Source organism: Hipposideros armiger, unplaced genomic scaffold (genome assembly GCF_001890085.2).
Source record: "Hipposideros armiger isolate ML-2016 unplaced genomic scaffold, ASM189008v1 scaffold_40, whole genome shotgun sequence".
Classification (NCBI taxonomy): domain Eukaryota; kingdom Metazoa; phylum Chordata; class Mammalia; order Chiroptera; family Hipposideridae; genus Hipposideros; species Hipposideros armiger.
Genome location: NW_017731390.1, coordinates 956965 through 969845, shown reverse-complemented (window position 1 = coordinate 969845; position 12881 = coordinate 956965). Strand labels below are relative to the sequence as shown.

Below are 12881 nucleotides of genomic sequence, written 5' to 3'. Positions count from 1 at the left end.
TAGATTTGCTGAGTACGGTGTTCCCCTAGTCCCCAATACCACACTGCCTCCTGATCTGCCCTGGCTACCCAGGGAGGAATGAAAGAAAGGGTTTGTGACATACAAAAGTATAAATGTCGTGAACAGCTGACCATTTAGTAGAAATGAGCCTTGCCTTTACACAGCTTTATATAACAACTAGAAAAGGCTATGCTTGTTTCTCTCCCCACCCCCATGCCTATTCCTTTAGGTATGCAGGTTTTGTCCTCTCCCCACCTACTTCTTTTTCCACCAGGGAACCCTGACTAAGGAACAAAGAAGTCCTACAAACAGGAGGTCTCAAGTACCAATCAGCAGCCATTTAATGATGGCAGGTAAGTCTGACCCTAAAAAGGTTGTGTCCAGCAGAACCCAATTCCATAGGAATCCAAGCTCCAAGGCTGGGGAGGCAGCAGGTGTTGAGGACAAGCTCACTGCTGAGAATCGGTTTGCAGGACCCACTGGAGGATGTGGTGGCTGCGCAGACCCCGGACCGCATTGTCGTAGATGGTGTTCACGCTGGTGCAGAGGGGCTGCTGCTGCAGCTCTGTCACCCGGCAGACCACCAGCCCGCCAGCCACACACAACAGCAGCAGCAGCAGCAGCTTCAGCACAGCCCAGGACCGGGTGTGTTTCCGTGGTGGCGGCTTACGGGACCGAGAGCCAGACTTAGATTCTGGAGGGACAGTCACAGTAGACAAAGTTCAGTCAGTTCGAGGAGACCCACACTCTACCAACTGATGCTAGACCTACTTACACTCCTCTAATGAAAACTCCCCCGGCCCTGGAGAGAAAACTGTTTTAAGACTATCTGAACTCTTAAAAACTTTGCTATGCGGAGACTGCAATATAAACACCTTCTTGGATCTCAAAGGAAGACAGTCAAAACTGGAACTCATTCTGGATGTTTCACAGGGTGCACAGTCCCCAGGGTCCTAAGTTTTCCTCAGTAACATGACAATGATCCAGGCTCTTTGGGACCAGGGGGTGAGGCTTATCAGGAGGCATCAAGCATGGATAGACTGCTGCCCATTTGGGGAAACAGGTTTGAGATTTATGAATACTGTTACTGTCGTTATTCAAGATACATATAAAAAGAAAGCCTGGAAGGTAATACACCACGTTGTTAACAGTGATTACTGCTGAGAATGGGAGATTAGAGGGGACTCATTTTGTGTGTGTGTGTGTAGAGAGAGAACTTCTAAATTCTCTGCAATGAACACATATATTACATTTATTAAAAATACTGGTTTTGAGATTTTTAGGCAAAATTTTTAAAAACTTGACTGAGCACCCACATGCCAAGGACTGCATGATCCTGTCACGTAGGTTTCCTCAATCCTATCACTACCCTGTAAGGAAGTGTGATCCTCATTTTACGAGGAAAAAAACGGTGGTGAGGTGAGGTGACTTGCTCAAGGCCAGCGAAGGTGAGCAGACAGGGCCACAGGCCCCCACCTCCCTCCAGAGCACCTTCCCTCAGGTGCCTCTCCCCCAGGGGCTCGTTTTTGGCCCAGAGAGTATACGATCATCCCATGTACACGGAGCCACATCACTACACAGATTCACCGGACACACTCAGGCAGAACACTGACGTGTTTTTATACAACAAGGCTCCCTGAACGCATGCCAAATGATTCCCCTGGTGTTCAAGCAGAAAGCGTGATCTGTTCCAAATTGGAAAGAAAACCACAGGCAGTGCTGGCTTTACTGAGACGGCACCGTGCACTCAAAACCTGGCCAGTGTACATTGCTGATGATGTGAGGGACTTTTAGGAGTCATTGTGACCATATGCAACCTTCGCCTTTCTCGGTGGTTTTAGAATCTAAGTCTTACAAAAAGTGCAACTTGCTCTTGTTCTGGGACTGCTCTCAGCCACATCTGACCACAGCACCTGCACATAAGCATGCAGCTCTGAGGAAACAAGCCAGCTGGGCACTCGCTCCCGAGTAAGGAGAGTCCTACATTCCCTGGGAGCAAACCCCCTGAGGTCCTCCCAGGCCTTAGGGTTTACTGTATCTGACCGAGGCGCACATGCGCGCTCTCTCACCCATGCCTGAACACTGAGTCTCCCCACTGCCGGAACCTTACAACGGAGGGAAAACTTACTCGGGGCCTGATTTGTTTCCTTCTTAGGTTTCTTCTCCTGCTCCCGCTTGGACGCTTTGAGGGCATCGTACTCCTTTCTCCGGCGCTCCTTCTCTTCTGCCTTCTCCCGCTTTCGCAGTTCCCGTTCCTGAGCCTCCTTAGCTCGTTGCTTGGCCTCCCGCTTTTTCTCAGCCTCTACAAGAAAACAGACCCCGAAATGGCTTCTCTCCCACACACCCTCCAGTGTGCTTTCCCAAGCAATTAAAAGTATGGATTCAGTCTCCTTTTTCCTGTGCCATGGGCCAGCCACACACTCGTAAGATACAAGGAAATAGCTGTCTTTCTGCCCTCCCTAAAATACCATCAGTTGCTCTCAAGGTTTGCTGAATGGAATTTGCTTAAGGGGTTCCTAGCCGTAAGCAGCAGAGAGCTTAGGATGAGGTAATAAGACGGGCATAAGAAAGGCATGGGTGACGAGTCTGGTGTTCCTCTCTGAGGAGGATTCTGCTGATTCAGAAGGCACGGCCATTGGCAGCCTCATACAGCTCAGCTCTGAGAAGAAACAAGGGAGGCGCTGAGTCTATGGGATTCCCATCTCCCCAAGATAAGGAAAGGAACGTGGCATGCGGAGGGCAAGTAAGAGAAAGGAAGCCCTCAGGTTTAAGATTAGAGACAATGGAAATGTTTTCCTGAAAAAGCAAGACTTTGTAATGTGTAGCCTTAACTCAGGAATCTATGCCACACACTCCAATTTACTTCACAGCTCAAGGATGTTTACATGCGGTACCCAACTTACAAATTATTGGGTTCTAAAAATGCATTTCCAAATTAGTTATTTGGAAATCTGAAGTACATTTTTCCAAAGCCAGAATGCCACAAATGGTGGTTAAATGTCCTTTTAGGGCTTAAAAGCCTATTTGAACCATATGTAGCTGAACAGTAGCTACAATTACTGTAGCTTTCCACTGTTTCTCGATGAACAAACAAGCCCCAAGTTCCAGCTGGGCACTGAGAATGCCAAGAACACACTACACTCGGTCACAAGAGAATATGTGCCGTCAAGAAGTGAAAACAGCAGTGGTCAGAGAAAACGGGCATCACGGTAGCCATGCGTGTATAAGGGATGGTCGGATCTCAAGGACTGCCTGTAATCAGTATCACATACGTCCTTCCTCTCACCACAGGAGTCCTCCAGTAAGGGGCTCAGGAATCAGCCAGCCAGGTGACAGAGTGCCTGCGTGTGCCAGGCCTTGTTCTAAGTGCTCAAGATACAGCAGTCAAGTCAAGCCAGGGTCTAGTGCCCAAGTCATCTACTTTCTAGAGGAGACAAACAATAAACCAGTGAACAAACAGCAAAAGAGACAGTGATGTGTGCCATAAGGAAATAACAGGATGTGATGGAGAATGACCAGTGGGATGGCTATTCTGGTTTGGCTGGTTCTGAAAGGATTATGGTTAACCTAAGGCGACATTTCAACAAAGATGTCAGGGATTATATGAAGCCAGTCACAGAAAAATCTGAGAGGAAAGGAAGCCAAGCAAAGCGCCAAAGGTGAGACTGCGCTTTGTGTGTTCAAGCCACAGCAGAGGCTCCTGTGGCTGAAGTGAACTTCACCCTCTGCCTGTATGTGCAACAAAGCCCGAGTAGCATGCAGGCTTGGGCCACAGCAGGCCTTGTCAACCAAGTCACTGAGTTTGATTTTCATTCTAAGTTCAACTGGAAGCATTAGAGAGTTGTAAGCAAATAGCAGCATGGTTGATTTATGTTTTTAAAAGATCTCTAGGGCCGGCCGAGTGGTGCGATGGTTAAGAACTGGCTTGGGAAGCCAGAGGGCCCCGGTTCGGATCCCACATATGAGGGCCAGTGACACTGCCCTCTACAGCTAAGATGCTGAACAACAGCTCAAGAACTGGGCTGCCGTGAGTCGCTGGCGACGGCATAGGCTGCAGCCCCTGTGGCAGTGGGTTGCCATGGGCTACTATGTGTAGCCAGCAGCTAGCAGCCGCAGTGAGCGGCCGTCCAGAAGCCGGCGACTGATGTGCCTCGCCCGGGAAGAGCGCAATGATGGTGCCAACTTGGGCCAGTGAAGCAACGTCCTCCACAACTAGACTGAAGAACAAAACGACAGCAACTTGTCTGTTCCCCTTCCCCCAATTCCCCAGCGCTGTTCCCATCCCCCCAATTCCCCAATAAAAATCTTAAAAAAAAAAAAAAGATCTCTATGCTGCTGTGTAGAGAATGACTACAGAGGGCACACGTATGGAGACAGGGCATCGTGTCAGGAGGTGCCGTGGCAGTCCACGGAATGGAGGCTTGATTACACTGGTGGCACTGGTGGGAGACAAAGTCCCATACAGGATGTGCTGGCAGACTGGACATAGGTGTAACAGAAGAAAGGGCTCATGGACAGCTTCCCAGTTTCCGGCTTGAATGACTGCAGAGACAGTGATCTCCTTTTATGAGGAACACTGGGAGGGGCTGAAGGAATCTGTTTTAGCCATGTTTAATTTGAGATGCCTATTAACCCTCCAAAGAGATAGGAAGACAAGCAATGGAACTCAACTCTGGAACTCGGTGGAGAAGCCAGGACTGGAGAGAGACTCGTCAGACAAAGGTGATACCTTCTACTACCACACTGTTCCCCACTGCTCTTCACAGCTCCTCTACGGGATTCCAGCTCCTGAAGCATGAGAACCGGCTGCGGGATAAGGAAGGGCCAGAAGATGGCTAGAGGGATGGCCACCTACCTCGTTCTACTTCCACCCGCCGCTGCTTCTCTCGCTCCTGATCCGCCTGCACGGCCTTCATGTGCTGTAACACCTGCAAAGGAAGACAGGGCGCTGAACCACTCCACACAGTAGTCTTCACGGCTACACATTTGCTCAGGGGAGTCTCAAGAGACTGCTCTTCTCAGGATCCCAGATCACCACCGGCCCGGGAAGCAGTGCAGAGCTATGGAGTTAATCCTCTTTGGATCCTAACTTAGTGCTGAAGCTCAGTTACAGAAGAGTCATGTGAGCCCAGTTCACTAAAGCTGTCAGGAAAAAAGTGTGTGAACACAATGCCAACTGGAGTGTGCAAAAATCCTGCCATTTACAGTCGCTCCACGTGCATGATTTCATATATAATTCTCCCAGCAAGTCTGATGAGTAGGAATAGCACTTCCTCCAAGACATTTTCCTGACCTCATCTCTTTTGGCTGCCTCAGGTTCCCCTCCTCCCATCCTAGAGAGCTTTTTTTATACAGCTGAGTTATAAGACTATGAGTTCCTAAAGGTAGGGACTATTGTCCTGTCTGTAGGCCAAGCACAGAGCTTAGCTAATTATAGACACTCAATACACGTTTGATGAACAATGGACTGGATTCCATTTCAAAAGGAAGAAAACTTAGACTCTGATCAGGTGACTTGTCCACGTCACAGGGCTAGAAAGCAGCACAGCTAGGAGTGCAGGTCTTTGGGGTTCCCAGACCAGAGCTGGCTCCACTCACTCCTCATGCAGGGGCTGGAGAGCTCAGGGGGAAAAGCAAGGCGTCATTCTGCCCAAACACCACATGATGCACTGGTACCCTGAGCCCCTCGAATCCTCGTCAACCCAGTAATGGTTGACCTCTGACTAAAACAGCCACAGAGATTCTCACTGTGGGCATGGTTAGGGGAGGAGGTAGATTTGTTTGTATTTTTCAGAAGCTGGTACTCCTTGGATGTAGACGACAGAGTATAGCTTGGAGCCCAACAATCCTGACTCTACCACTTACTTGCTAACAGTGTGATCTTAGCAAGTGACTTAACCTTTCTGGGCCGATTTTTTCATCTGGAAAATGGAGATGACTTCTCTGGCCTGTTGCAAAGATTAAATTACATAACTTGTACAGGCTGCCTAACATAATCCCTGGCATTGTATGTGCTCAATAAATACTGCTGCTTTTTTACTCCATTAACAAGACAGGAAAACCCAAACTACTCTAAATTATGACAGCAAATTGTCTGTTTCTTTACCACACTAGACACCCTTCAGGACAGATGTGTATTCAAATGTAATTAGGTTGTTGGAAAAGTCATGACGTATTTTTTCTATGTTTTTTTGTTGCAAAAATACGTCATGACTTTTCCAACAACCCAATATTTTACTTCATGGAAACTTCAGACATGCACACACTCTTGATGGGAGGAGCTCAGCAGCAGGCCTGCAAAAGCAGCTCCCTCTAAGAGCTTGGTTTGAAGCCAAAAGGGACCCTGTCCTGAGTAATCCAGGAGTTGAACCTGCTGGCACCTCTCCAGAGGGAGTCAAGCTTCCTAAAAAAATTACTGCTCAACAAGGAGTTGCAGGATCTGGAGGAAGGTCAAGCATGATGGAGACAGGCAGCCCAAGTTCAAAGTCCCTGTGTCACTCTGAACTCTGAATTTTAAATAAGCACCGACCATTCAGTTGGTTTTAGGGTGTGTACAGCTGGCTAGATAAAGAGCTGGGAGGTTTAAGAGATGTCCCTTTTTACCTTGGCCACAATACATCAGGAGTTAATCATCTGAAAACACAGCAAGTTCAGAAAAGGGACTCCTCTAGTCAAGACTGTGAACCCCTGGAAGGTGGAGTTTCGTCAGCTAATCCCAGCCCACAGCATACAGTAAGCACTTGATGAATACTACTGAACATTTTTAAAAGGTGCTTTACTATGTACCAGGGTGATCAGTTACTATGACGAACCCATGCACCCACAAGGTCAGAGCTTGTGAGACCTAAAATAACTCCTGGAGACAAGTGACCTCATTCTGTCCCCGCCACTCCCCTATAATGCCTAAAGGTACGCTGCAGGGGACAGCTCTGGGGCAGCGACACCAGGGAGCATGGCTTTTGTTACCACACCCACAATGCTTTGTCTAGAAGATATATCTGAGTACTAAAGACCTTTACATGCAATAAAAATTATTTTGATAGGTCAAAAACAGAATATCAGCAATTCCATATGGTTCAACATATTACTTGCTGAATGAATAAATAGACAAATGAAAGGCGTGTGCACAATGAGGGTTTCTCATGTCAGAGATATGAAGTAATACCTACTTCCCAGCGTTATGAGGATTATGAGATGAAACATGTAAAGCATGTAGGACAAAGGGAGAGCAGTCAGTGGTAGCTACTGTTGGTCTTCCGGAACAGACATGACTCCTAAAGCACCAAGTTTTCAAAACAGGGTTTCACTGATCAACTGTACTGTTCTCAGCTAAGGGCAAACTGTAGCCTTGGTTACTTAGTTGCCTTGACTTTGTTCTTGGATTCTCATAACAATGGATGACACAGGTGATAAGACTATCTAAGAAGCCCTCAGCTAATAATAAGGCCATTACTCTTGAGATTCATATAGAAGCCCATTATACACACATTTCACTTAAATGAATTCTAGCATTTAAAGTTAAGTCCTTTTTGTCCACCAAGCCCCCTAAACATAGCCAAGTAAGTCATCTGGTGTTCAGCTGAAACAGCAGTAATCTGTTCTAAAGCTAGACGTGGGGGAAAAATGACTATAGTTGGAATTTTTGAGAATGGGTACAGTGCTTTACTTAAGAGCAGTGTAAGGCATCTTCGGGGTTATTGGCAATGTTTGCCTTCTGTGCAGACTTTATTTTCTCACTATGTAAGATGACTTGACAAGTCAAATACCAGATCTGCAAAGGATGTTGTCTGTTTACATCTATAAACTCACAAATATTAACAACACCTCTATTATCAAAATTCCTATAATAACTGTGGTGACTCAGAAAGGCCACAGCCCCAAACCCTCTTGTCCCATTCAAACAACAACTGACAGTAAAATGTTGGATCATGAAAGGTTCTGGTTTCTTAAGAACAGAAGTCCTGCAGTAGAGTAAAGATAGTATTATTCCACTACTTGTAAAGTAAATACAGAAACAAAAGTCCCTTTGCGTGCCAAGCTCATGGTAGACCCATGTCACTGAGACCTTAGTGCTTTAATCAGCACACAGCTATAGGTGCTGAGAGGGAAAACAAGACGAGGCAGAGGCAAGTCCCAGGAGAGTGTGTGAATGAGACCTTGGGGAGCTCCGTGCTTACCTTGTTGGCGCACTGCTTACACTGCTTCTCATCCAAGCAATCCCCTGCCACTTTGGCCAGGACGGGATCCAGGGGGTTATCCTTCAGGTCCAGCCACTTCAAGCTCTAAAGAGATGGAGCAGAGAAGCTGACTAACTCCAAGTTCACACACAGAGTCCCTCAAAGTGGAACAAAATGAGCAGAAAGAGCCCCTGTGTCCCAGCTGCGGGGAAAGCCAACGAGATCATATTTCAGTCAGCCTTTCTCAAAGCCATGGTCCCTTGGAGCCTGAGCCCTCTGCTACACCTGGCCATGAAACATTAGTTCGTGAATTATTACCTTGAGCTGAGCAAAGCTGACAGGCAGGGTGACCAGCTTGTTGTTGAGGAGATCCAGGTGCTGGAGGTTGACCAGACGGCCAAAGTCAGCCGGCAATTGCTGCAGTTTGTTCTTACTGAGGTCCAGCCTCACCAGGTGTGTGAGGCCACAGAACTCCGACTAGGACCCAAAGAGAAAACACCTAAGCCTCAGGCTGACATTTTGATGGAACAGTCCAGGAGCCCCCAAGTCAGAGGCACCTATGTGTAAATCCTGATTCTACTTCTTACCAGCAATTCCACCTCGAATGAAAATGGACATAACAAGCATCACTCCTGATGGTTAAGCAGTGAGATGTGTATGCAAAGGGCTGAGCACAAAATAGGCACAAAATAAGTGTGCATTCCTTCACCCTCAGTTCTCCCTCCAACCCATCCTCCACATTGCTATTGGAGTGGTGAGGGACCCATTCTGTCCTTCCACAGCATCCTATGTTCACCTTTCATAGGAGCTGTCAAAACATAGTGAGACCATCCATTTCCCTAAGATCAAGTGTCCCTTGAGTATCCAGTGTTATTCTTCTTTGTTCTTTGCAGCACCTAGCACAGTAGTACTTAGCACAGGTACTCCATGAGCGTTCTCTGAATGACTGACTGAATGGGTTGGGGCCCACCCTACCCATATCCTGGCTCTTCTACAGCACAGTTCAAAACATCACTCTTGTCATTAAGTCTTTGCTCAGCACCCCTCTGAAGTGATGCCCCAACCTCAGCTAATGAAGCACTATCTGTGTTCTCGGGGGCTTGTAAATGCCAGTGGATCTGCACTGCAGAGGAAGTCAAAACAACTGAACGAACAGACTGAAAAGTGCACTTGGGGGTGCTGAGTGACTGTCTGACAAAGTATACAGCAGGTGTCAGGCTGCAAGGAATTGCTGCCCTTTAATTAGACACAAAATACTTCCTAGAAAAAGTGGGATCTCAGATGCTTTTTTCAGCGTTAGAAATGGTTCCTGATGAGCTGCAGAAGATGCTACAATGAATGAGGCCCAGGGGAATACTGAGAGGGGAATGGACTAATGATCCTGCGAAGAAACTGCCAACTTCTGAGACTCAATCCCTATGCCAGAGCCTAACAAAGAATGGCAAGGCGTGACCTGGCCAGGGTAATGGACAGGAAAGGCAATAATGACAACAAACTTAGGCCTGACAATGAAGGAGCATTGCTCTGGAGGAGAGCGCAGCCATTACCCAGGGGAGTACGAGGGGGCTGAATGACACCAGCACCTACACAGCTGAAGCAACAGGGGGATTGGGAGAAGTTGTGCAAGAAAAATCAGAAGGATTTGACCAATTGGATGTGCTGAACAAAAAAGTATCTCAAGTAATTAAAGATTAGGAGGATAATGATACAATAGTCCTATAAAACCACACTTTTTCCTGTTCCCCATCAAACGATGCACAGGGAGGTTTATAAACAGCTTCTCCCTGAAAAGAGAGCAATTTCCAAAGGTTTCCAGCCTCTTCTATGCAATAGAGAGGTACTATTTTCCAAAGTAATAAAATAAGGCAGAAAAAAAGATGAGTCCAGTTAGCGACTCAGCCAGCATCCTATTGACTTGAGTTTTCTGTGGCCTGGTTTTCCCACTGTTTTAAAGAACGAGGACCCTATCTGGCATCCCACCCCACTGAGACAAATCAACCCACTCCACCCCCAACACACTCAGATTTAGCTGAAGTCTGCTTGCAGGCCTATCCTGAAAGTATGCCTTATAACACAGCTCCCCCAAGCAGGAAGCAGCAGCATCAGGGCTCTAGAAGGAATCATGCTTGCTTGCCAGTCTTACCGGGAGAGTAGTCAGTTTATTGCAGGACAGATCCAGTATGGTGGCTTTTGGGAGGGCAGCCTAGAAAGAGAATGAGAACAAAATGTCAAACCAACACGTGCACTGATTTAGTGACATCTGCTAAGGAAGCATTTTCTAGCTTCCATGATTAGGAAAAGACTTAAAAAAAAAAAAAGCACTAAAGTATACTGTTCCTGGGATAAGAGAAGAAAAAATGAACCAGTCAACCCAACCTAGGGAAGAATGCAAAAAGTAGGGGTTTGGCTGTGGAACATCCAAGTAAGGAAAAGAGATTCTTAGAAAGTCTGCCTTCTAATGTTTTCTCCAGTACCCCTCTGTTTTAGGTTTTAAGGCAGGGACTGTGTCTAACAAAGCTCTGCGATTTCCATATTCCCCAGTTCAGGCTTTCCAGGCAGTCTATATAGATGTTTGCAGATTCATTCATTCATGAAGGAGTAAATAAGTGAATATCAGAGTGAAAACAAGATCCTCACGGCCCAGCTCCATTGCCCCCTGGATTCAGGCCTGGAGAGGCTCAGCAAAACTGACCCTTCTTTCTTCAGCATCTGGGCAGTGCTGTGCTGACCAGATGCCTGGAGTAAACAGTTTCAGACAGCAGTCCTAAAGCTGGGTGGAAACAAGGCTGGCCATCTTTCTGGGGTGGGGAAAAAGCCAAATATTCAGTTAAGGACCCAGGGCCAGCTTACAGTTGCCAATTGTCAGAAATTCCCAAGAATGAAGCCTGACCACCTAAAAAAGTTTTAGATATTACAGTGGGAAGAATGCCAACATAATAGCTACATGCATCAGCATTTGCTCCCTGCCAAGTATTTCACATTACAATCTTATTGAATCCTCACAACCCTATGAGATGGGAAGTATTATCACTCACCATTTCATAAATGAGGAAAACTAGGCATAAAGGTTAGCTAGCTTGCCAAGGGCACTCAGCTATGAAGCAATGGAGCTGACATATGAACTGGGAATCCCTTGCTAACCTCCATACTACACAACCAAGGAGGAGGGAAGACTGGGCCCAGTGCCAAAAGCAGAGAGGAAAGTGTACGTCATCCAAAGTGAGGCCAGTGCCAGGTTGTGAAGGCCTGGGTGGGGAGCCAGGTGGGAAAAGCAAGGATGTGCGATCTTGCTCCACTTTGGCAACAACTGGTTGTGTAATCTCCCAGGGGCCCCAGGCCTCAGTTTCCAGGGTGGGAGTGTGGGGGTAGAGGGCTTGGAAGGGTGGGCCTCTGTGGCGCTGGATTCCCGCCAGTTTCAGACCAGTAGGCAAGAGGCCTTGCCAACCAAGCAGTTACGACTTCATCTTCTTCAAGGAACGACGCCCCAGGGATGGAAAGGTCAGCCGGCTTCCTAGGAAACCCCGGTTCTGGGCCACACCCCGGTCTACACGGAGGCCTGCTTCTCAGACCTAGTCAGTCATTCATTTGTTCATTCATTCTCCGAAACATCCAGCAACCGCTCCGTGGGTACCTACTTGGGGTCGGGCACTCAGCTGAGCGCTGTGAAAGCCCCCCTAGATAGAGGGTGGAGAGCTTCACTCTTGACCCGTAAAAAACCCCATGGCCAGACAAGCAGTTCCCTCCTCCACCCTCCATCTTCTGGAACTGTGCCAAAATGACACGTGTACATCCCAGGAAGAACACTGGGGCCGGACGCAGCCTCCCAAGGGACTTAATCCCACGCTCCCCACCTTATTTTAACACGTAGAAACTGAGGTATGAGAAACGAGGCGGCCCATGCAAGGGCTAGCGCCAGTCGCTGGCGGGCGCCCGGGCCTCGCGGGACTATACTGACCAGCTCTTTGACCGGGACCTCATTCAGGTCGCTGAGGCTCAGATCTAGCTCGTTGCCGTCCAGCTTGTCGCGGAGGTTCCCGCCCTTGTTACCGGCCTTGGTCATGGTGACGCCGGCTAAGCAAGTCCCAGTTCTGGGGCTCCGACGGGCAGGAGAAGGCCTGAGAAGCCGCTCGTGGGCTCAGCAGACTCGCACCCAACCAACAACACTTTCGTCCTCCGCCGCCGCAGGTGAGAGGCCGCCACCACCCCTCCGTCAGCCGGCCGCACTCGGATCGCGCCCAGCTTCCACCGGTGCAGCCGCGACGACGACCACTTCCGTGTCCACGTCACCTTCCGCGGCCACTGAGACGTACTGGGCCAGAGCGGCCTCAGCAGGTGTCGGAGCGCCCTCTGGCGCCAAGTATTGCGCACTGCAGTCGCTGCCAACACCAGAGGGGTGGGGTTCAAGGCTCCAAGTTCCGTTGCGGGCGGGGCAGCCGCGTTTCCTGGTGATTTAGGAGGCACTCCCACGGGCATCGTCGCTGGCAGCGCCAGGAGGCCAAAGGGCACGGGACTGAGGGCTAGAAGACCTGAGTTGCAGCCAAAACTGACCTCATGAGATCACCCTCATTCCCCTGGGTTAGGAGCTGAAACTGCGTATCCTTTAAAATTGCTTCCTGCCCTCTACTTAACAATCCTCAAATCTTCACCCGGAAAACTTACCCTCTGAATCTCTCTTATCTCCTCCTCACCCCCCCGCCCCCACCC

At 48.4% G+C, this 12881-nt stretch overlaps 1 protein-coding gene across 2 annotated transcripts in view; it reads right to left on the bottom strand.

The window, feature by feature from the left end:
- Positions 1-150: 150 nt before the first annotated feature.
- The window catches only part of LRRC59 (leucine rich repeat containing 59), a 21447-nt gene continuing 8716 nt past the window's right edge, over positions 151-12881 (bottom strand). The window contains exons 1-7 of one of the 2 annotated variants that reach the window (XM_019638633.1): positions 12133-12437; positions 10321-10380; positions 8496-8654; positions 8178-8282; positions 4856-4928; positions 2129-2302; positions 151-694 (exon numbers count right to left, since the gene is read on the bottom strand). In XM_019638633.1, coding sequence (XP_019494178.1) covers positions 450-694; positions 2129-2302; positions 4856-4928; positions 8178-8282; positions 8496-8654; positions 10321-10380; positions 12133-12237 — 921 coding nt within the window. In that variant the 5' untranslated portion in view covers positions 12238-12437 and the 3' untranslated portion in view covers positions 151-449. Of the gene's footprint in view, positions 695-2128; positions 2303-4855; positions 4929-8177; positions 8283-8495; positions 8655-10320; positions 10381-12132; positions 12438-12881 lie in introns of those variants that run through there. The other variant, XM_019638635.1, reaches the window with a different exon arrangement.